Source organism: Mauremys reevesii, linkage group 19 (assembly GCF_016161935.1).
Source record: "Mauremys reevesii isolate NIE-2019 linkage group 19, ASM1616193v1, whole genome shotgun sequence".
Lineage (NCBI taxonomy): Eukaryota > Metazoa > Chordata > Testudines > Geoemydidae > Mauremys > Mauremys reevesii.
In genome coordinates, this window is record NC_052641.1 from 9,052,370 (window position 1) to 9,076,916 (window position 24,547).

Consider the following 24,547-nt stretch of genomic DNA (forward strand, 5'->3'; position numbering starts at 1 on the left):
GGAGCGGGGTTTCTTCAGTGCCATCAAAGTGTATTATACGCATCTTTCTTCATCAACAGACCACAAGAGCGCTGAAAGATGCCCATTCCCCTGAATATGGGATGAAATGGTTGTTTGAAAAAGTTTCAGCCCATGTGTAGATAATTTCTGAGCTTCCATTTTGTACCCTGATCATTTCAAAATACCCACAAGGAGACCTTATGGAATAGCTCCTTGGCAAATTTTTTTTATAGAACAGTAGTGTTTGGACAAGAAGCTCCGAGTGTTTTACACAAACACTAATTAATGAAGCCTAAAAATATCCATGGGAAGAATATAGATATGGTTATCTACAGTTTACCAGTGGGTAAATAGAGCGACAGCGCTGTTAAGTGAATTGTCCAAGGACACAAGGTTGAGTCAGTGGCAGAGCTATGAACAGAACTCAGGAGTCCTGGCACTCAGTCCCCATCTCTAATCACTGCACCATGCAACAGAAATTTTCTTTCAATTTTGCGAGCACAGAATAGCATATTAAATTGATAAGATTCCATTTTTATTCTCCTGTAATTTTTCTTTAAATGTCAAAAACTTCAGTCTGGTCCTGAGATTATTTATACCTAAATTTCAGCTTGGAACAAATTTATTTTATCATAGAACATCAGGGTTGGAAGGGACCTTGGGAGGTCATCTAGTCCAACCCCCTGCTTAGTGCAGGACCAATTCCCAGATTTTTACCCCAATTCCCTAAATGGTCCCCTCAAGGACTAAGCTCACAACCCTGGGTTTGGCAGGCCAATGCTCAAACTGCTGAGCTATCTCTTGCCTGGGGGGGGGGGGGTGTAGAGATTTTAAAATGTTGGGAAGGGGAAAGTTGACAGTTTAAAAATAAAGGGCTTGATCCTGTAAATTTTTATGCAAGCAATCCTTACTCAACAGGTCATCCCCATTGAAATCACTGGGACTACTCATAGGAGTAAGGGATTGTAGAAGCAAGTGCTGGTGAAAGGTACCAAACTGACTGGGCTGGAAACAAAAGTGCTTCAGTTATCCACAGAAGAACTAAAGCACAGACAACTGCAAGGCAGCCTTCCAGCCCCGACCTCCCCTCCCCAGCTCTGCCAGCGTACCTCAGCCCTACGGCCCAGACTGTCTGGCTCATTGACTCCTTGGCTGTTCTGCTAAGATTGCCAACTATTGTGCCATGGGACATCTCCAGATTGAGCCCACCAACCTATTTCACCAAAACATCTTGCTGTCAGATGGCAACAACTTTTGGTGACTCGAAACTAAGTTAGGTTCACATCAGCGAGCTGCTGCTGTAAAATTCCCTCTGTGGATACCCGCCACCTAGTCCCCTGGCTGGCGAACTCTGACTTATGGCGCCACGGTCATTCTTATTTATTTGTATTACAGTAGCTCTCAGAGGCAGGTTGGGGATCTGTTGTACCCAGGTGTGTGACTATTCTCTTTTTCTTTCTGGTCTAGTGGTAAGAAAGGGAACCTGGGTTCTGTTCCTACCACTACCACTGAATCACTGTGTGGGCTTGGTTGGGAGGGGGTGAGGGGAAGTCATTTTGCCACTCCGTGCCTCAGTTTCCTTACCTATGGGAGGTGGTAGGATGGTCTAATGGATAAGATACGAGGCAGACCAGGGTTCAAACGCAGGTTTAATCACCGATTTCCTGTATGACCTTGAACAAGGCACTTAGTGTCTTTGTGCCTCAGTTTCCCCGACTGCAAAATGAGATGAGAGCCCCACAGAACTGCAGTGTGTGTGTGGGGGGAGAATCCACGAATGTTACTGAGGTGCTCAGACTCTATGGTAATGGGGTCTCTAACTAGATAGACAAACATTTGGAAATAGGATAATGATACTTATCCACCTCTGAGAAGCACTTTCAGAGAGTGGTTGTGTGCAGTATATTCCTGCCCTTTCCTATTTATTACGATCTCTACATTAAACCAACTGGCATGTCCCTGTGCATTGTTAATGCTGGTTTTTTTTGCCTTTCCGGCGCGCCCTGGGGGTGATTCTGATCCCTACGTCAAAGGGGCAAACCAGGGGCCGTGCCACTGAATGTTTGGAGTTGCTCAGGATTTACACCGCTGTGCCAGAGACAGAATCCTGCCCACGGTCTTCAGGGGTCTACGTTTCACACTCGGGGGGGTCAAAACCACGCTGCCCTCCCCACACTGCTCAATGGGGGGGGAATGATCCAGGTTAGTGGGGGGGGGGGTCTGGGAAGGGGTGAGAACCACTGCCCCACATCTCAGCTTATTCAGCCCAATTGTCGCCCCCCCCCCTTCCGCATTTCACCTACCTTGACAGCTTCGGCGTGGGTCACCCTGTCCAACGCCTTGTCATTGACCCTCAGGATCTGGTCCCCGACCCGGAGCCCTTCTTTCTCCGCCAGGGAGCCCGGCTCCACCAGGGAGACGTAGATGCCCACCCCGTGCTCGGCGCCCCCGCGGATGCTGAAGCCCAGTCCTTCGTGGGTCTTGCTCCGCTTCAGGCTCACCTGCCGGAGCTCCCCGCGCAGCTCCTCGGCGGCGGGAGCTGTCCCGCGGGCGGCGGTGCTGACCTCCGGCCCGGGGGCGGGCGGGGGCCAGAGGCGAGCCGCGGGCGGCGGGGCGCTGCAGCCGGGCAGGAGGCCGGGCTGCAGGTAGAGCCCCTCCGAGGTGTACTGGTCGAAGAGCAGCTGGTCGGAGCGGGGGATGACCAGGCGCAGCATGGGCAGCAGCTGCCGCTTGTCCGGGCTGTCCAGCAGCACCTGCAGGGTCTGCACCAGGTCGAAGACGTTGCGGCGGCCGTGGTAGACGTTCAGGCAGTGGATGAACCGCTCCCGCTCGGGCTCGCTCAGCAGCAGGTTCAGGGCGCGGTGCAGCTTCCGCACGTTGGCCGAGAGCAGCCGGGGGCCGGCCCCCGAGGGGGACCCCGCCGCCGCCGGGGAGCCGGAGCAGGAGGAGTTCACAGACATGCGGTCCAGCCCGGCGCTCATCGCCCCGCTGCCCGGGGCCGGCGGGTGCCTCCCGGTCAGCGCATCCTCCGGCGGCCCCCTGCTCTGGAGGGGGGTCGCCCTCACTCAGCCCACAGCCCCCGCCGCGGGGAACGGGCGGCTCGCAGGCTCGGCCAGGGGCTCAGCCCGCAGGGCACAGGAGCCATGAGCGAAGGGGGGAGCCCCCTCCCCGGGGTAGCGACTCCGGCTCCTCCGGCAGGGACAGCGCCGTGCGCAGCGGGGAAGGAGCTGGAACACCGGGCTGCCCTTGTCCTGGGTCCGGGGAGAAGCGATCTCGGGAGCCCCCCGCCGGACTGCCTGGAGCGCCCCCAGCCGGGAGCAACCTTGGAGCTCGCACCCCCCCCGGGCCGAGAGCGGTCCCGGCCCCTCGGCTCCGTGTCTCCAGCTCTTCCGCTCCCAAGTGCCTTTCTCCGGCCGCTGAGCCGCCGGGAGCCCCGCTGCCGCCGCGCCGGGCTCCGGAGAGCGACTTTGCTCAACTGTTGAGCCAGCGCCTGCCCCGCGTCCCGCCCGCTCCCTGGCGCCGGCTCGCCGGGGCCCGCCCCCGGGCTGCGGCTCTTCCGGAAATGACGTGTCCACTCACTGCTCGCCGGTTGCCAGGAGACGGGGTGATACAGTCCGGGGTGATACAGGCCAGTTCGGGGCTGGGGGCTGGGGCCTGGGGGCCTGGCGCTGCCGCAGGCTCCTTGTGGGCTTGGCTACAGGAGAACTGCGGTGCCTCTTCCTCCCTCCTTCCTTCCCTCCATCCCTCCCTCCTTTCTTTCTTTCTTCCCTTCTTTCTTTTCTTTTCTTTTCTTTTCTTTTCTTTTCTTTTCTTGTAAAAGCAGAGACAACCTCTGCCACCCCCCATTGCCATGATAACTGCAGGGGACAAGCAATTTCACACAGTAATTTCACATGCCTGGAGATGCGCTTATAGCTCAAGTCAGCGAATTGTTTATTAAGCGAAGAGGACGTGCGAGAAGCGCAGCTGAGAGGCAATACAATGACTGGACTTGCAAATCTCCCAGCCGGGGATGTGCTGTTCTGGAAGGGGATGTGAAGTGTCTCTGAGTTTGAACGTCGTGAGTCTGATTCTGCTCTTAGCCTGTACACTAGGAGTCAGGAATGACTCCGTTGAAGTCAAAGGAGATACGCCAGTGCAAAACTGGTGCAACGGAGAGAAAGGTCAGACCTTCTCTTTGTTGCCAGTTGTTAGACATACTGAAATTCTCTTTACTACCTTTTTAGAAAATGTACAAACAAGTTGTCTGAGGTGCCACTGTCAAATGTGGGAATGAATTGTCTACCCAGGAGCGTGTGGTTAATGTTCAAATGTCCTTAGCTTGGTTTTCCCATTATACTCAGAATAATACTTCATATTTACCCAGCACTTTCCATCTTCAACGTGCTTTAGGAACATCAGGCAATTAATTCTCAGCACACACCTTTGCTAGGTAGCTCACATTCCCTGATATGCTGGTGAGATTTCAGAAGCGCCTGGTGACTCTGGGGGATGCAGCGTTGGGGTTCACACTGAGGCACCTGAGCGAGGCCTGATTTTTAGAGTGTGAGTGCTGAGCACTTTCTAAAATCAGGCCCATTTATAGTCAGGCACCAGAAAATTAGGCAACCAAAATCATGAGTCCCTTTTGTAAATCTTGGCTATAATAAGTGCCTACAGAGACAGATGGATAATGATCATCCTTGTTTAATAACATTGGAAGCAGAGAGGTGAAGCGGTTTTCCTAAGCCCACAGAGGGTGATTGTGGCAGAGATGGACTTATATGTTTAGGCCATTAAACCATGCCGCTCTCCTCGCCAATTATAGTTGCCATGACTGGGCTTAATAATTCATCTCCATATGTAATTAACCTCTAATCTTTTTACTAATAAGGATAGTAGATGTATTATGGGGTTCAGGGGCCTCAACTGAGATTAGGTCCCCTTTGTGTTAGGTGCTGTACAGACACAGAGCAAAAGACCATACCTGCGCCAAAGATCTTACAAACACAGGTCCCAGCTCTGCATTGTCAGCTATGTGGGTCTGCCGCCATGCAGAGCCCCATAGAGGTTAATTGAAGACTCTGTCTGCATGCAGTCCATTGCAGGACTGGAGCCTAAATAAGGGGTTTAGTTTGTTTGTTTTGTTTTGGGTAATAACAATGCTGTACAATCTGAGACCTGATCCTGCCTTCCTTGACCAGCCATTGATTTCAGTGAGAAAAAGAGAGTGCCAGGAATGGTGGATCAGACCCATTGTAACTAATGAGTCATTGCCTAGGGAAGGATCAGGGTGTGAAAATGGTGAAACGGGATTGTTTCCATCCCTTTAACATGCAAAATGCTTGTGTGTGTGTGTGTGCGTGTGCGTGTGTGCATGTGAGATATCACAAGTCCTCACCGTACAGTGGCAACAGGCAGGAGGGGGAATAGGCTGATATTTCACTGGTAGTTTTCTCCCATCCATCTTGCATAAGTACCTTCAGATCTGCTCACAAACTGTGCAGTTACTCTGGTGGTTTGTGCAGCTGGGACCCAGAATTCTGTTTCCTCCCTGATAGTGAATTAATTGTTTAGAAATGACATGATGGGAAAGGAAGATCTCAGTGTATCTAAAAGCTGCTCTGGGCCAGGCTATGGGTCAGAGAATAAGAGTCAGTTTACACACTGTTCTGAGGCGAATACCTTGGCTTGGATGTCCACTGCCCCTCCAGAGTGAGCTGGTTATTTCACCCTTGAGAGTATTTTTTCCATTGCTGATGTGCCAATCCAAGTTATTAATAATAATAGTAATTAGTAATAGCTAATACATTTAATAATTATTAATTCTGGTTAATAATAAGAAGAAGAATGTCATCTACACTAAAGCTGTGATTCATCAAAGCATTTAAGAACATGCTTAACATGCTTAACTTTAATCACCCATGCATCCGACGAAGTGGGTATTCACCCATGAAAGCTTATGCTCCAATACGTCTGTTAGTCTATAAGGTGCTACGGGACTCTTTGTCACTTTTTACATATCCAGACGAACACGGCGACCCCTCTGAAACTTTAATCATATTTACATCCCATTGATGTTAACAGGACTTAAGTCCATGCTTACTTTTCTGAATAGGGACTGGCTTATGTCCCTGCTGACACTGAAGCAGGTACTTAAATGCTTTGCTGACTCTGGGCCTAAGGGCCTCATCCAAACCCATCAAAGTCAAATGGAATCTTTCCATCAACTTCCTTGGTCTTTGAATCATATAATACAGCTCCGTTCATTCAGGAGACTCAAAGCCCTCCATAAACACTGGCTAAGTAGCCTCACAAAATCCCTATCTGGTACATTGTGGCTATGTAGGGTTCATTTACACTTACCATTAAATGCAGTCACTCCTCAGTGGAATCCTAAAGGCAGCTCCTAAACATCACCTGACACAGCAATCTAGGACAGGAAGTGAAGAAGGATACTCCATCCAATTATGACAGAAAGAAGAAATGTAAGGGAGAACATTGACCCAGGGACATAGCTATGGCAGAAGGGGTAACACCCCCATTTCTAAAGAGAAATGTTATGGTAGCTTAAATGACCACAAATGATCAGGGCTTTAATGAAGCAACACCGTCTAGTGGGTAAGGCAGTAGTTTGGGGCTCAGATGAGCTGGTTTCTGGTCGACACTTCGCCACCAACCTGCTGTGTGACCTTGGACAAGTAGCGGAACCTCTCTTTCTGCTCCTACGCTGTGTCTGTCTTCTCTGTTTGGATTGTCCACTCTTCTGGGCAGGGGCTCTCACTCACCATGTGTGTACAGTGTCTGGCACAATGGAGCCTTGGTCTTAGGTGAGGCCTCTGTATGCTACCGTAACATAAACAAAACAATAATAAACTGAGAGATGGACCTTCCGGCAGCACAGGGTTCCCTAGCATCACACCGGGGGATTGGATCCCTTCACCTATCTGTACTCTGGAGGTCTCCCATCCAAAATGGAGCCAGCCCATTGCTTGAGGTGGAATGACTGCAGGCCACGAGCATTCTTCTTTCCAAGGTAAGATCACACCTTCAGATTCATTTCACTTGTGACCTTTGCTAAGATTAGAACATGAAGCTTCAGGAGAAAAAACAGTTGAAAAATGCATAGCGACTACGGGGTCTCATTGGTTGATTAATTTTTTTATGATGTACATTTTCATTTAATCTTTCCTTTTCCTCCGTCTTTGGCACATGAGCGAAAACCATTTTCTATTCCAGAGTCATTAAAGTCTCTCTTTCCCTCTATCCTCTGCTGAAGTGCCTTCTATCCAAAGCAATAGAGGAGGATTAAACTTAATCTATCGGATGCATCTCGATGGCAATAGAATTCATTTTATTCATGGATATGATGAAAGGGCTTTAACAGCTGCATTACAAGTAGTTTTATGTATCAAAGCTTTGTTGGCTCATTCAGGGCTTTGTTTAAAACAAAACAAAAACTGGCAGATTCCTAATTTGGGTTCTAACTCTGATAAATAAGCAGATGGAATAGCCAATGTAATTGGGAAAAAAGGACAATATCGTATATGGCAGAAAGGTGAGCAAAACTAAACAACACAACAGCAGCAACGGAAATTAAAAAAAAACAAGGGAAGGGCAAAAAAGGTAAAGAGTTAACAGTAGAATAAAATCCCTTCAACGTAGTTGTTACTGATCACACATTAATGCCTAAAAACCCCCATGGAGAATCTGTCTATCTAGCGTATTTGTTCGCCCCCATCACTGTTGTATCTGGGCACCAGGGGAGGCAGGTGAGCCCTCCCTTCGGGCAGGCTAGTCCCTGGCCCCCTCTGCCCAAAGCCCTGCCCCTACCCCTCCCCTTTTGCCCCCACTCTTCCGCCGGAGCCCCGGGAACCCCCACCATGGCTGGAGGAGTCCCAGCTGAACTGCCGAACCCCTGGGCCACCAGCCAGTCCAAGCACTGGCCCAACCCCCGAGCCGGCCCGACCCTGGGGCTTGCCCACCGGAGCTGCCCTGAGCCGGCCCACCCAAGCTGCCCTGGGCTGCTGGCCAGCCTGAGCACTGGCCCGAGCCACCAGCCGGCCAGAGCACCAGCCCGTCCCCCAGGTCACTGGCCAGCTTGAGCACTGGCCTGACCTCCAAGCCAGCTGGACCCCTGGGCTGGCCTGCCCTAGCCAGCCTGGGCTGCTGGCTGGCCGAGCTCCTGCTGGTTTAGGGGAGGGGGATGCGAGGGTGGGGCCTTGGGGTGGAGCATGGGCGGGGCCATGGCCTGGATTAGGGGAGGCTTAACTTCCCCTGGTCTATTATACCCGGTGCCCCTGCTGGGCACCTCACACTCTTTAATAGATTTGTCCACACAACACCTGGGAGACAGGAAAGTGTGAGCATCCCGTTTTTCAACAGCTGGGGAAGTGAGGCACAAACACGAAATGATTTTCATACAGGAAGTTGGTAACCAAGCAGGGACGGGAACCTGCCATTGGCAAGTTCTCCATTAGTACACTAACTAGGGGACCAGCCTTCTTGGTTACCAGACCCAAGCCGGTGGAGCTTAGGGTAGATGCTGGGCTGGCTCCGCACATTTTGATTGTTGCTGGCTCTAAAAGCAGCTACATGCCCAGCAAGCATCAGCTAATGGGACAAATGCAGCCAAATGCAGCTCAATGTAAACAACGGCAACTCCCGTGGAAGTGGCCACATTTTGGAATGATTCTGCTTTCATAGCGGTGTGAACTCCAGAGACATCAGCTCTATTTGGCTGCCTACCTAGGAATATCTACTGCACTGGGTAATATCTCAGGGCCCAGTTATTCTGGGTGTAGATCAGTGTCACTAAATAACATTCAGGCCCAATAATAATAACTGTTTCTCTCTCCTATAGCACTTTTCCTCAACAGATCATAAGGCACTTTACAAAGGCAGTCAGCGTCATTATCCCTGTTTTACAGACAGGGAAAGTGAGGCACAGAGCGGTGAAATGGCTTGCCCAAGGGCACCAAGAAGGCCAGTTACAGAGTCAGCAATGGAGCCCAAGTCTCCTGAGTCCCAGTCTAGTGCACTTGCCCCTAGGCCACACTAACACTGCATTTGACACCTGGAGTGACGGCAACACAAGCCCTGGGGTCTGCTTCGGATCTCATTTACAGTGGTGCTATGCAGGTGGAATGCTCTGGGAGTTGCTACTATTTAACACGTAGTAGAAGCGTTTAAGTTCCTGCACAGAACTGGTCCCTAACAGTGTGGCTTTGGGTACAAGTCGTGTGTGTGGGGTTTTTTTTTTTAAAGGAAATAGAGTTAAAGGAAATAGAGCTAGAAACATGCAGGGAAGCAAGAGAATTTGCATCACTTTGGGGCAGATCTTTGGCTGTGTAAATTGGCATTGCTCCTTGGAGTCAATGGGGCCAGATCCTCAGCAGAGGTAAATTGGCATCAGCTCCAAGAGGCCAGTCCTCAGTTGGTGTAAATTGTCAAACTGATTTCCACGGAGCAAAGTCCTGAGGATCTGGCCCTTTTAATTTACAAGTGTGAAGATGCAGGTAAAGAATTTAATACCCTACAGGGCATTTTTGACTTAAAACCTAATATCAGCATAAGCCAAAGAAGACTGTAGTAAATGTGTAGCCTAAGTGAAGCAGAGATCCAGAGAGGTGGTGTAGTGGGGAGGGCAGCAGTCAGAATCCTAGAATACTATTTCTAGCTCTGGCAATGGTGCACTTTATGACCTTGGGTGTGTCTCATAAACTGGGGCTTATGACACTTAGCCCATCTTCTTCTAACACTCTGCAAACTAGGGGTGAGAGCTAAATATTATCATTCCTTTGCTTCCCACAACACACCCCATACAGCTTTGTCAGTGCCTCACAGTCCTTAGCTGCACATCTTGCTACGACAGAGTCAGGCATCTCCGGAGCACAGGCTGCCAATCATGACAAATGGCCTGTTGCTTTGGTAATGTGGACTGTGTTACACTAGGGACTAGGATGAGATCAGTGTACTAATTTCAGGGGGCAGAAGTCAACCCTGGTCATTGAGATAAAAGACTAATTGTCAGTCCGATGTGCCCCCAATAAGGTTGTAATCCTTCCACGAGAGGAGCGTTTGGAGCTGCAGTCACTGAGACAACTCGGGCTGCCACAAGGGTCTGTCAAGACTTTGATTCTGAGTTATTTGAACTGCTGCCTTCCTGTGTCCACAGAGCATGGCTGTGTTATGGGGCAGTGCAGCCTGTTGGAGAGTGGAGGAGATTGAAGGGGGAATTCGAAATAGCAATTTGCTATAAAAAAATCCCAAAGTAGGGACTTTATAAGAAGCTTATTGTTGACCCTTGCAGTCTGCACTGACCCTTTTTAATAAGATTACAGTCCATTCATCTTCAGAGCAGGCACCGTAAATCCAAGAGCTAAAACTCATAAGATTTCAGATGAAAAAAAAAATGCAGGGCTAGATTTTCAAACCACCTCGGGGCCAGGTTTCCAAGTCCTCAGCACTGACAACTGGGGCCCGATTCCCCAAATTGCTCAGCTCCCAAAGGCCATATTTCCCCAGGAGCTCAGCTCCCCCAATGGGCTGAGCTCTTTGGAAAAGCTGACCCCTTATTTTGGTGTCCAAATGAGGGCAGCTTAGCAATTCGAACACTCTAGCCCCCTGTGAACACACGGAAGGAACCACCTCATAATTAATCAACTGGTAATTTGTTTCCCCCCGACTACAGTACATCCAGGCCATTCAGACGCATTGTAGGGTCAAGCCACCTATGATAGGAGTCAGTGGAGTTACACCAGCACAATACTGAGGAGAACTGGGATCTAGGAGCACTAAAGGGACAGTTGTGCTGATTTACACCTGTTAAGGATCTAGCTCATTGTGCTTCAGAGCACACTGGAATGAAGAGTTCTGGCAGGCTGGCTGGTTGGTTGGTGAATGCGTGATACATAACAGCAGCCCCAGCAGCGGGACCCTGCACATATCTCAGTTCTGAGGGTGCATTTAAAGGCTATAATGCCCAACTTGTGTAGCATGGGAATTGATTTAGTCCTATCAGTAACCTCCAGCAGAATGAGTGCTCTCTCTTATTCCTTCAGGATAAAATAATCCAATGCCCTTGGAGAGTGCCGGACAAATGCATCGCCTAGCCTTTCGCTTTAATCCAATTGCGGTCGCTTCCCAGAACTCCCTCCTGAAAGCTGGCAGTGCAGTCTCCAGTACCTTTATGTTCCCAGGTAAAAGAGCCGTAGCGCAAAGAGGATGGAAAGCACATTTCAGAACAGCAATTCCTTACTGCCGAGCTGAAGGATGTCACTGAACTGTGAGAAAGCAGGGAAGGAAGAAGGAACTCTCCTTTGCTGTCAGAATCCTTAAGAGAGCATTAGGAGAGAGGCTGTGTTCAGGGCTGCATCTTGAGTAAATCCTGGTTTAGCTGATTGGCCCACAATCCTCTCCTTATAGTGCCTAGGATGCGCTGTATGAACACGCGCTGCTCCCTGGGGTGGATGAGAATCAACTGCGAGTGTCTGAGTTTGGGTGATATTTACTTTAAAAAAATGCTCCAAGTGGGGGAGGGGAGGAGGAATGAGTTGGTTGCAAATATTTTCTAATAAATAGGGAAATGCTGGGCCTGGAACAGGTGATTATTTGTATTGTGGTAGACGCCCCAGTCCTGGAGCAGGCTCCATTGTGCTAGATGCTGCATGAACGCAGAACAAAGAGACGGTCCCAGCCCCAAAGAGCTGAATACAAGACAAGAGACATCAGGTGGAGATGGACGGAAGAGCACAAGGACCCAATGAGACAATACTCAATACATGGTATTTAGTTAGGCTGGGATTTATAAAAGAGCTAAGGGTATGTCTACACTGGACCGGCGGGCAACAATTGACCTGTGGGGGTCGATTTATCGTGTCTAGTCTAGACCTGATAAATCAACCCCCGAGCGCTCTCCCATTGACTCCTGTACTCCACCGTCTGGAGAGGCACAGGCGGAGTCGACAGGGGAGCAGCAGCAGTCGACTCACCACGGTAAGTCCATCTAAGTACATCGACTTCAGCTACGTGAATAACGTAACTTAGATCAATTCTCCCCCTCCCACCCCCAGTGTAGACCAGGCCTAAATGAGTTAGGAGCATCACCAGTTAGAACTGGTCAGCAACCAGAATTTCCATTGCGTGGGAAATTTTGACTTTATGGGAAAAAAAGTTCTGAATGGGAACGAAAAGTAAAAAAAAAAAAAATCCAACAAAAGTTGATCATAGACTATCAAAATGTATCATGCTGATAAGGTAAAACCAGGTTGTTTTGACTTTTTCATTTCAGTTAGACTTTGTTACATTAAAAAAACAAAATGAAGTGAATCGAAACAATAACATTGAAACAAAATATTTTTACCGTGCATCAAAATGTTTCAACGTTATCGAAACAAACCGATAAAGTCCAAACAAGGGGCTTAGACTTTGTCCTGTCAAATGTTTCATAAAAATTGAAGTATTCCAATGAAACATTATGATTTTGACAAAACTGCATTTTATGATGCAAACATTGTTCCATCAAATATTTGTTAGCCAGCTCTGCCCTCAATAAAGCCCCAAATAGAGCAATGCAATTTAATATAACCCAGCCCTAGGCCACCAGGTGACTTAAAAACTCAACCCCATCCCTCCCAGCAATTCCCCACTTTTACAACCCCTCAGCCTCATTTCTAAATGCCTGGGGGGCAAAAAGCTTTACGATTAGGGCTTCCCTTTTTGTGCAGCACAAGCCATCTTTGATTGTCAGTATAAGGCTGAGCGCTGGGGGTAAGGAAGAGGCAGGCAAGGCGTGCTGCAAAGCCCGGGATTTCATTACAGCCTCGTCTCCAGCTGGGGCTGCTTGTTAGCCTGTTTGCATGATTTTATTACAGACTCATGTCAGCTCCCACGCAGGGAAGTGCAGAGGGTTTGATCCTGTGCGCTGCTGGATGGCTGTAGATTCAATCAATAGCAAGGCGAGGTCTCTCAGCAGCCTGCAGAGAGCCCAGGTATTGTACACATGTAGGACCAGATCCTCTGATGTAAATTGGCAACAGTCCGTTGAAATCAAGGGAGCGATGCCCATTTACACCAGCTGGTAACATCTCAGGAACACAACCACGCAGACAAAGTTAGGGGGACTAGGAGGTGACATGGAGGCACACAGAGCTAGCATCAGGCTGAGAGGGACAGACATAGGATGGGAACAAATTGTGGGATGGAAATATGCTCCTCATCCCCAAAGGGGTGCACTTCCCGGGCCTGGGGATCTATAGCCTGCCTGCAGAGACGCAGCATGGTCTGGAAATTAGGAGACTCGGGAGACCTTGGAGACGTGGGTTCTATTCATGACTGGCTGGGTGACAAGTCACTTCCTATCTGTCTGGGCCTCTCTCTCCCCTCCTACCACCTCTCTAGCTGGTCTGTTTAGACTGTAAAGTCTTCAGGGCAAGGACTGTCTCTCACTATGTGTTTGCACAGCACCCAGCATGATGGGGCTCTGATCTTGGCTGCTCTAGGTGCTACTGTAATGCAAATAATAATGTAGGTCAAACAGGTTGCAGAGAGCCCTAGCAGGTATAGTCCCACCCAGCCTGGGTGGTTTCTCTTCATCAAACACCACCTGAGGCCTAGTGCACGGCCTAATTGCCAGGCTGGAGAACACCAAAGGGATTCGGGGGGCAATGCAGACTATCGATGAAATAGGATATTCTCAATTGGTCTGAGTTTTACCGGCAATTTCTTCATTTTCACCAGCTGAGCCTCCTAGCAGGTGGGAGAATCCGCAGCCTTCGCCCACACAGAGAGAGTTGACAGAAACCTGCACCGTGCTAATTCTTTATTAACAGATCTAGTGCATTCATTATGCGGGCAGATTTGTTCCGGTCTGTTCATTTCAAAAGCCCGTCCATTTAACGGGGCCAAACTCCACACTCAGTGACCCTGGTGCCCAGGGCTGCCCAGAGGATTCAGGAACGGAAGGACCCCCCGCCGCCGAATTGCCGCCGATGACCCGGAGCGGAAGAAGCTCCGGGGGCCTGGGCCCCGTGAGAGTTTTCTGGGGCCCCCAGAGTGAGTGATGGACCCTGCTCCAGGGCCCCTGAAAAACTCCTGTGGGGGCCCCTGTGGGGCCCGCGGCCTGGGGAAAATTGCCCCTCTTGCCCCCCCTCTGGGCGGCCCTGCTGGTGCCAAATGCTGCTCTTAGCCACATGGGTGTAAAGCCAGAGGGATTCCACTGACAGCAGCAGAGTTCCTCTAGATTGAACCGAGCCTGCTGAATCCAGTCGTTGAGCATCCACGCTTGCTCGAGGGGTTGGTTTGACCGTAGAGGCATTTGTTGGCAGCAAGTTGGTTTGCTCTTCACAATGGCTCGAGGGCCCCTCTTTGTTCTGTGTGTACGTTGCCTAGCGCGGCAGGGTCCTGGTCCGTGCCAGGGGCTTGTTGGCGATGGCAATAATAGTAAGAGTGGGTGCAGCACCCCTCTTCATAGAGCCTGTGCAAGTCCCATGCACCTCTCAAGTCCCACATAAGCTCACTGGTGCCAGGCCTTGTGCTGGCTTCTGCAAGGGCTGAATTTCATCCCCTGGGAACGGGTGGGTTGGGAGGAGGAGGGGAGAAGACACCTCCCCAAAACAGACATTGCTAAAGCCCCACCTCCACCTCCCCACACCAGCAAATGAGTCCTGAGGCCCTCCCCCCCCGAGCCTCTCTTGCGCTATTGCCCTGCACTGACACCAGGCTGGTGGGCAGATGTCTCTCTCGCCCTTGAGCAGGTTTATGACACTAATAGGGATTTCTTTCATGGGCCTCCCCTTGCACTGCTGCAGGCATGTTCTCTCTACTTAGCCACTGTTGCTGAGCCACAGGGCTCGGATGCATGTCAGGAATTAAAGGTCCAGAGGCTTCAGTTCTGAACAGCTGTTGGCCAAGTTGATCCCTCACATTACCTGGTTCTAGTGAGACACCGAACGTGTAGAAACACTAGAGCCCAGCATCCTTTGCCCTGTAAGTCATTCCAAGGCTTTGGAAGGGAATGGAAGATACATACTCTTACTCACATGAGTAATACAGGATCAAATTCCTTGCCACTACAGTATAAACACATCTCTCTGCCGCTCCTCCTCCCAGAGCAAATCTGCCCAGGAGGCCAGCGTGAAGGTGGGGGATTGTGCTCCCTGCTGAGTTATTAAAACACTGCAAGAATAGAATCAAAAGAACATGGGATAGGTTAATGAAGTACTAATCTCTGCTGCTTCATGGTATATGAAGCAATAAACAGCTGCTGCCATTGATTAAATGTAGAAGCAAAGCAGAGGCACTTAATCAATCACAGAAGCCTTTTTATTTTTTAAGGTTGAAATTAATTTAGTGCCAACAGAACAACAGTAACTGGAGCCAGAGGGCTGCTACTTAACCCCAGGAATGAAGTTGTCTGGATGGTCACAGAGAGAGCTCCCCAGGCACTCGATCCCTTGCCAGCTGTTTTACCCCCACCACCCAGCCTAATACCCACTGAAACTCAACTGGCTTCATGCTCCATTCCATTTGGGAGGGTTTCCACTGGGCAGGCTGCTCCTGAGGAGGGAGATCGGCAGGATTAGGAGCACTGAAGGCGCCTGCAGACCAGGAAGCAGGGCCAAGGGTGTAAGACACAGGAGGAAATGCCTGAGTCATGCCATAGGGTCCCACCCATTCAGACCCTCCTTTCGAGTTTATCGGCACCTCTGTGCGGCCATTGCAACTGATCAGCCAGTGCCCGATACTGATCCCCAACAGCAAACAGCAGATGTCAGTATCTCAAGGGAACACAACCTTCCTGAGCTTTGTAGCACCTGGATACCACCACGACAGAGCAATCTCACAGGTCCACCAGCTCCATCCTTGCAGGGAAAGGGTCCAAAGCAGCGTCCAGAGAAGTAAATGAAGCAAGCAACCTAGGCTCTATGTTGGCATCCACAACCGACTAGCATCCCTGTTGCTCAGGGTTAAGATCCCTATGGCACGATTCAGGAGAAGATCCATTGATGGGGCAGTTTGAGGGAACCTTGCACTGGCCGTGCCCATGCTGTCCCTGTCCTGGGGATAAGCAGAGGGATACCATCTCTGGGGAATCTCCACCCGGTGCCCTCCATCGACACTACATTCACGATGAAGATTATTTTGGTGGATGGGCCAGCATCCCAGTCTGGGTTAGGCCCCTCTGGAAAAGAAGAGGAGCTATTCCACCTGGCAACACGGCCAATTAGGAGGAGTTACTTTCTTTGGTGTATCAGAAATTGGACACAGACTGACCTTTCAGGTCAGCATGGTCCTATCTATCTACCACTTACACAGCCATCTACCCTGTCTATTCCCATACATAACCATCGAGCTATGGTACTTCTATGGCCTCCATTGCAATAGTACGTGAGCACCTCTCAGGCTTTACTGTATTTATCCTCTGTGAGGTAGGGCAATGCTATTATCCCCATTGTATAGATGGAAAACTGAGGCACAGAAAGACTAAGGCCCAGATCCTCAAAGGTATAGTGAGGCAGAGTGGCCTCCAAGCTTCACGGGGAGGAACTACCACACTCCTCGTGATGAGGGGAGCCAAGCCAGCCCACCCCTTGCGCCAGAAGCAGAGGGGTGGGACGGGAAGTATAAGAGGCAAGCCCTTCAGCTCAGTTGGAGGGGAGCCAGCAAAGGAGGCTGACATCTCTAGCCTGCTGCAGGACTCCAGCCGCACTACCGTGTGGAGCTGCTGTCCGCTGTTTACCCGGAGAACACACAGATGACAGAACCCTGCCAATGGACTGTGAAAGGAAGTAGCCCAGGGAAACCAGACATTAGTCCAGGTGTGCTGTCGCAATATGAATCAGCGTGTTGCAGTGGGATCCCCGCTGACCCAGTGGTGGGACCACCAGCCACTGTTAGAGCCCTGGGCTGGGACCCAGTGGAGTAGGGTGAGCCTGGGTCCCCCAACCACCCATGGACTCAGTGGTTTGAGCACTGGCCTGCTAAACCCAGGGTTGCAAGTTCAATCCTTGAGGGGGCCATTTAGGGATCTGGAGCAAAAATCTGTCTGGGGATTGGTCCTGCTTTGAGCCGGGGGTTGGACTAGATGACCTCCTGAGGTCCCTTCCAACCCTGATATTCTATGATAGCAGCCTACTGACCCGAGGCCTGAAGGTCTCTGCCTTGTGTGTTGGCAGTCTGCCCTAGCCCAAAGGCTGAGCTATTGCTGTCCTGCCCAGAGGGTCAGAGCCCTGACTGTGTGAATTACTGTCTGCCTCCACCCTGTAGACTGAGTGATGCTTGGTCCCACCGAGGGGGGCAGAGCCCTAATCTAATAATTGACTTGTGTGACTGCCAACACAGCACTGTCCATGCTGGCACTTTTGTCAGTGAAACTTTTGTTGGCCAGGGTTTTTTTTTTTACACCCCTGACTGACAAAAGCCTTACTGAGAAAAGTGCTGGTTTAGACAAACCTATAGTGGTCATCCCTCCCCTTCAAGCTTGGAGGGAGGCCACAGGCCACTACAAAGGGTATTGAGGTACCTAACTCCCATTGATTGCAAGGGTTGATTTGAGGATGGCCCAAGGTCACACGAGAAAGTCAGTGACGGAGCAAGGACTCGATCGTGGGTCTTCACAATTCCACTACTGCTTTCTTTCCTCTTAGAGCTGGTCAACATTATTTGACCAAAACATCTTCTTGCAGACATAGGGGAGTTCATTGAAGATTGTTTTCTTCCTTGGGGAAAAACATTGATTTTTATGACATTTTTTGATAGGAAATTAAAAAAAAAAAAGAAAATTTCAATTTGTTACTAAATTTCCTGTGAAAAATTGTCAAACAAAAACGTTTCACTTGAAATTGTTCTCTTGGGAGGAGGGAAGGGTGGGGGTGAAGAACACCAAATCTTTTTTGACCAGCTCTACTTAACTATCTCCTCTAACTGGCTGTCCATCCGTCCCTGTGGTATCCAGGTGCTGTCTGGATGGGATTACAGCACTGAGTAAAAAGAAAACAGTAACAAAACAAACCCAACCCCCAACCACCCCTGGGGCATGCCTGAGAGTGGTGGGGTATGGGCGGGGCTGGCTGAGATAAATGAAGGAGGTGATCCCCTGACTTGCACATGCTAATACCTGCAAATACAACACTAATACTCTCAGTTCATACTCATTAGCCTGGCCAGCGGAGACAAGACAAGCATGTTATGTCATCGGTTAAATCCTGCCACATTTCCCAACGACTCCAATTACATTTTAAAATATTTATTCATTTTCCCACGTGGCGGGATTGTCTGTCTCTTCTGGAGCCTGGCAGACTCACTCAGAACAGGGGGACCCAGAACTTGGGGGGCTGGGGTGCCTCATCTCCCCCCCCCAGCTCCCAAAGGTCACATACACACCCTCCAGCCCAGATCTTAACACATGAAATAAAGTATTTCCAGCTTGTGTGCGCAGGAGAAGGAAGGAATGTGATATCGCATGAACACAGCGGCAGGGACACACAGAGGCATATGCACATGCCCACACAGACACACATTTGCACACAAACACAAGCACACCAATGCACACATACACGTGCATACCCACACATGCTCACCTTCACACACTCCATCTGAAGGCATGTCCGGCCCATGCTGATTTAGCGACTGCAAGAAACCAACTCTCCTTGGAAGTCCCAGCTGAGAAAGAAGAGACTAAATATTTATGGACATGTGCTTCATTCATCATCTCCAGCTGGGGCTGCCCTCCTTCCTCATCCTTTCCTCCCCCCCCCCCGTTAGATGGCTTCAGGCCTCTAATTTTAGCTAGCAGCTCTCCCCCATAATTTTCCCCCAGGGAGTGAGCAGAGGATAGCGAACACAGGATAATCTGTTGGATACGTAACTTATGACAAGAGCTGGGAAGGAGAAGAGGGGCAGGAAGGGTAATTTGAAATAAACCTCTGCGTCATTCAGCTGAGGATCTCAAAGCACATGAGGAATATCACATTATTAGGGGTCCACTCAAACTCCCATTGAAGTCAATGTCAAGTCCTTCCTCCAACTGCAAAGAGAGCTGGAGCAGGGCTTAAACTCACATCTCCCCTACATGGGGAGAAGCTAAGGCCCAGATCCTCAGAAGTATTTAAGCACCTAACTCCCATTGAGATCATTGGTGGGAGTTGGGCACCTACACATCTTTGAGCATCTTGGCTGAGAAAACAAAATAATTTGAGGATCAGGGCCTCCATGGTTTGCTAATTGCCATAGAGTGAGTGAGGGGCAGCACCTAGGACAGAACCCAGGTGGCTTAGTACCCAGGTCTCATCTCTCACCATTAGGCCCACCCACACGGATTTTAACCTCGGGCACTGTTAGCATCATTTCCCTGTGTGTCTCCTGCAAACTCTGCAGGGACATTTGCACCCTCTTCTCCCAACTCAGCTGCAGCAGGACTGACTGCTGTGTCTTGTAGGTGCAGGGTGTAGGAGCTCCATCTTCTTCATGTCCCCCTATAGGTGTTCCACTTTGGGCGTGTGTGCATCCCACGCACCTTCAATTGGAGATTTTCATCAGCAGCATCAGTTCAGCCCAGGCATGCACCAGTGATATCCTCGTGCCCCACCTCAAGGTTATATCAGGCTGCATGGGTGGTCTGCCCTCAGTTCCTTCTCAACTGCCGTAGCCTGACACAGAGCTCGGTGTGTCCCTTTGTGGTTGCTGAGCTTGGTTTTTTCCCTCAGTTTAGTTAGTAGTTACTTCTAGTTTAAAAAAAAAAGTTGTTTATTTCCTCAAGGGACTTCCTGCCTGAGGGGGCTTGCCCAGTTCACCGGGGTTTAAATGTTGCCTCTCATGTAGAGAGGCTGTCCCCATCAGCGACGGACATGAAGTGTGGTCGCTGCCTGGGAGAGTCACATGTCCCTCAGAAGTGTAACTTCTGCTTAGCCCTCAAATCCTGGACTTGGAACCACCAGGAAGTCAAGCTATGATTTCTGATGGCGTGCTCCCTTTGCCCTGCTTTGGCACCAGCTCAGGAGACCCCATACATCAGTCCCTGGGGGGTCTCTAAAGCTCCTTCAACTTCGGTGCAGCATGCTCCCAGAAAGAGGAAATCCTCACAGACCTCCTCTAAACATTCTAAGAATTCCCTCTCCCAGGGATTCCTTAAAAAGACCCCATCCTCTGATCAGGTCAACAGCCTCAGAGACATCATCCTCGAGACTCAGTACCATAGAGGCAAAGAGCTTCTCCAGAACCAGTGGAGTGGGAACGTCCCACAGTTTTAAGTCCAAATGTGGCTCTGAGAAGGCTCCGGGTATTGTCTAGTGGAGATGGTAAGAAGATCGGTACTGTCAGATTGCCATAATCCCTTGGTACCCTTATCAAGTTCTTCGGTACCGTGTAAGCCTCCAGCCACATCAGCACTGTCTGCAAAGTGCTCCAAACCATCAGTACCATCCAGCAAGGACAAGTAGACTGGTTTGTCGGTGACGCAACACCTCTCATGCCGCAAGATTGTAGATACCCAAAGGACTTATTTGTGGCTTCTGAAGCGGAGTCTCCATTGCTGGCAGGTCCTGAGCGGCTCTCGGTACTGAGAGCTGCTTGGTCTCTGGAACTTTGTACATCCCTGGTATCATCACCTCCCTTTTCCCTTGGAGCTCCCCCATTAGATGAGGAAGAGGATAATGATGATGAAGAGCTCCCTTCAGTATCATTGATCTCTGTTCAGGGTTCCTCCATGTACCTGTATATGAACCCCCTTTCTCAAAGGAGCAGGGAAGTTGTTTGGGGGCCTTATTGCTCCGGGTGGGAGCAACCATGGAGGCCAACCCCTTCCTCATATTGTCCTCAATGGCCATATTGAGTGACTCTCCTACCCCACAACAAAAGGAAAATTAAGACCAAGAGTTTAGAGTGGACAAAAATCCACCCCTCAAACTACCATCTTGTCCTGTTTGCTGAGTGAAGCAGTAATGCTGCCTCCTCCTCCATCTATGATGATTTTTGGCAGTTACAAGATCTTGTTAAGGGGTGACAGACACCCTATGGATACCTCTTGCGGAGGTCACAGAATCCCAACAGAAATATTGGTTATTCTTTACTTTGCGATGCCATCCAGAGTTGCCTTCCCTATCATTGAGGCTCTGCTGAAACCAGTGAAACCATTTGGCAAATCCTGACTACAGTAATGCTCATATGTAAAAGGGTTAATAGAAAGATTATGTTCCCACCAAGGACTCTGAGGTCCTATTTTCCTCACTCTCCACCTAACTCTCTGGGTATTGACGCAGTGAATGTACAGGCAAACACCATCATTATAAGTCCACCCTGTACGACACAGAACAGACGCACCTGGATCTTCTGGGGAGAAAAATCAGCAACCCCACAGTTCCACATTTCAAATGACTGGGCACCGATGGCCAAATACAACTTCACAAATTATATAAAGTTGGGATTGTTTATTAAACACTTTCCTCCTTACCAAAGGGAAGGATTTCAGGCCAGTATTGCTGAGGGACAATTGGTCAGGACATCTCTTCAGGGAGCTCTTGTTACTTCAGATACCACAGACAGTTCCATCTCTACAGCAGTGGTGATACACAGGGGTTCCTGATTACAGGTGTCTGGTTTCCTCAGAGAAGTCCATAATATGGCAGAGCATCTCCTGTGTGAGGGACTGAAGTTGTGCAGAGAATACTGATGAGTTGTTGCAAACCCTTAAGGACTCCAGAGCCCTTGTTAGGTATCTACACTCCTGCAAACACAAGAAAGTTTACTAGACCACAAACGGCTCAAAGACACCCCCCCATACAATTCTCTGGGTTTCAGAGGCTGAAAGAACCTCCGAGAGAGAGAGAGACAGGTTCCAGAGAAAGAGACCCTTTAACCCACCTGATGCAGCTTCGCAGCAGGCTTCATCATTAAAGCATCAGTTTTGACAGAATGGGTGAGGGTTTGAACCCCGCTCCCTCATTAGCCTTCCAGCTTCAATGTCAAGCATGGGAGCATATTCCCTTGGAAAAATGGGTGTTGGATGTCATATCATTGGGCTACACTGTCCATTTCCCCTTCCTTTCTTATTCCCCTTCCCTGTCCCTCTTCAGGGACCCCTTTCATGAGTTTCTGCTTAACCAGAAAATCAACTCCCTTCATTTAGGAGCCACAGAATTGGTCCCCCTGCAGCCAGAATACCTGTTGCAACAAAGAAAAACTGGACAGTTACTTAGTTCCCCTAAATAGTGGTATGAAAAGCTGTCAGGGCATCCAGATGAACCTTGAGGGTTCTCCTGGTTTGTGCACCCTGCAACTACAAGGTTTATGAAAGGCCTGGGAAATCTCTTCCCATGGTCCCTACCCCAGTTTGGGACCTTAATCTGGTTCTTCAAAGTCTCGTGAAATCTCCTTTTGAACTGATGGTGACCTGCTTCCTCTAGTGGTTGCAGATGGCAAATGCAGGCATTTATTTAATTGTTATTGCAGCATCTTCAGTGAGATGGGTTTAATTGCTTCTGTTGTAGTGGCTGTTGATTTTAGATCTTGGATAGTGAACCAGAGAAAGGGATTAATAAAAAGCCACCAGAAACCTGGATGGAGTCACTTCTATGTGAAATGCAGCAGTTTATGCTGGATACCACTTGGTATAGCCTTTTGGAAGCGAGGATTAAAAACAAACAAACAAAAAAAAGACAACCCATAAGCAATGCTATGATTCCCCTTTTACTAAGAGCTGGCTTCATTGCTCGCCATAAACTCCTGCTTATAGCAAGTCTGCACAAAGCACATTAAGCCCAAAACACAGTGAATTCACGGTGAACATTAAATCTCTCTCAGAATAAAAGTCTTCTCTCAAGTTGCCAAAAAGCCTAGAAATACATTAGCCCTAGCCACTTAAAATCATCCACATCAAAGGTGAAATACAGCCACCCCTTGTTTTTCAATAAGCTCCCCATCAGGATTATTTTAAGGAGGAGGACAGCATTACTCAGTAAGAGTGGCTGGGAGTCAGGAGACCCGAGACCTGCTGGGTGGCCTTGGGCAGTCGCTTCTCTGCTCTTTGCCTCAGTTTCCACATCTGTGAAATGGGATACATGCCTTCATAAAGCCAGAGATAAAAATTGTGATGCAAGTGCTAGGTGTCATTGTTAATTGAATCTCTGCTATACCTGTAGGGCCTGGCCCTGTATTCTTTGTTCACCCTCAAAATCCCGAGTCCCGGGCAGGCTGGTATTCAGGCAGCTAGCCCTTAGCACTTAACACTGTCAAACTCCTGCAGAAACATTCAACCAGTCTCACCACTCTCAGGAGTTAGTTAGTGAACACAGCCTCTCTTTTAGAGGTGGGGAAACTGAGGCACGGAGTGACATGAAATACTTTACCCAAGGCCACTCAGAAAGTCAGTGGCAGAACCAGGACCTGGGATTAGAAATCATTAATTCCTGGGATTTAGTTCTACGTGGCATATGCTATGCCTCTTAGCGCATAAAGGGTCGTTCCAACAGCCAAACACATTACAGCATCCGCAAGGTTAGACATTTAACGAATCACCCCTTTCACCAGGCAAACAACTGTGGCTGATCCCCTAGGCCAGGGGTCGGCAGCCTTCCAGCAGTGCTGTGCCAAGTCTTCATTTATTCACTCTGATTTAAGGTTTCGCGTGCCAGTCATACATTTTAACGTTTTTAGAAGGGCTTTCTATAGGTCTAATATATAACTAAACTATTGTTGTATGTAAAGTAAATAAGGTTTTCAAAATGTTTAAGAAGCTTCATTTAAAATTAAATTAAAATGCAGAGCCCCCCGGACCGGGCAGGGTGAGTGCCACTGAAAGTCAGCTCGCGTGCCGCCTTCAGCACATGTGTCATAGGTTGCCTACCCCTGCCCTAGGCAGATTGCTGGAGAGAAGATACAACCGTTAAGGAGCAAAAAGCGTTAGTCTGCAGGAGCCAAAGCTTTCCCTGGTTGCATCCCTGGCACGTACTAAATGCTGAACACGAACTGCCTAATTGCCCCAGCCTCATGCTTCCCCATACAGAAAAAGACCATCCAGTTCTCACAGAACTCCCAGCAGCCTTCAGTACACGGCAGAGGTGCACAGTGCCTGATTGCAAATTGAATCCCATTATCCCAGCATCACCACTGTTTCCAGAGCAGGGTGGAGGGTGATGGGATGGCAACTGAAGCAATGTAAGTGAGCCTGCGACATGAGCCACTGCGAGTGCCCTTGGGGTTGCTCAAGCATGGCACGGATAGGAGTGCAGATTGCGCCATGCGCTTGCTGCTCCATTAGCGGCCGGCTTGTGGGGCTGAAGACTCGGCCATATGGGCAAGGCAGCTCCACTTGGCTTCCCACAAGGATCCATTAAGTGAGCTAGAAACAATTTCTGTCTAAGAAGAAAGGGAATAAATAAAACCTTCCTCCACCACCGCTGTGGGAAGGATGGAATAAATAAATAACCAGGCAAGGTGAAATGCTAGCCTGGCCCTGAGGCTCATTTACAAACACGGTAACATCCCTGCCTGCTGAAAAGGCTCAGGATGGGAGCTGATCCCAACCAACTCCAGGTATAGGCAGCACTGCAAGGCACTGGGCTCTTGCCAACAA

The 24,547-nt window shown here is 49.5% G+C and overlaps 1 protein-coding gene and 1 long non-coding RNA gene across 4 annotated transcripts in view; one reads left to right on the forward strand and one right to left on the reverse strand.

Annotated features, from left to right (window-relative positions):
- The window catches only part of WHRN (whirlin), a 105,698-nt gene extending 102,187 nt beyond the window's left edge, over positions 1–3,511 (reverse strand). For 2 of the 3 annotated variants that reach the window (XM_039506892.1, XM_039506891.1), the window contains exon 1: positions 2,304–3,510. In XM_039506892.1, the coding sequence (XP_039362826.1) occupies positions 2,304–2,981 (678 nt within the window). In that variant the 5' untranslated portion in view covers positions 2,982–3,510. Of the gene's footprint in view, positions 1–2,303 lie in introns of all 3 variants that reach the window. The other variant, XM_039506893.1, reaches the window with a different exon arrangement.
- A 138-nt stretch (positions 3,512–3,649) lies between these two features.
- LOC120386860 lies at positions 3,650–11,384 on the forward strand. Its single transcript, XR_005589949.1, has 3 exons — positions 3,650–4,163; positions 6,884–7,015; positions 11,043–11,384. It is a non-coding gene; the product is annotated as an uncharacterized LOC120386860 (long non-coding RNA).
- The last annotated feature ends 13,163 nt before the right edge of the window (positions 11,385–24,547 follow it).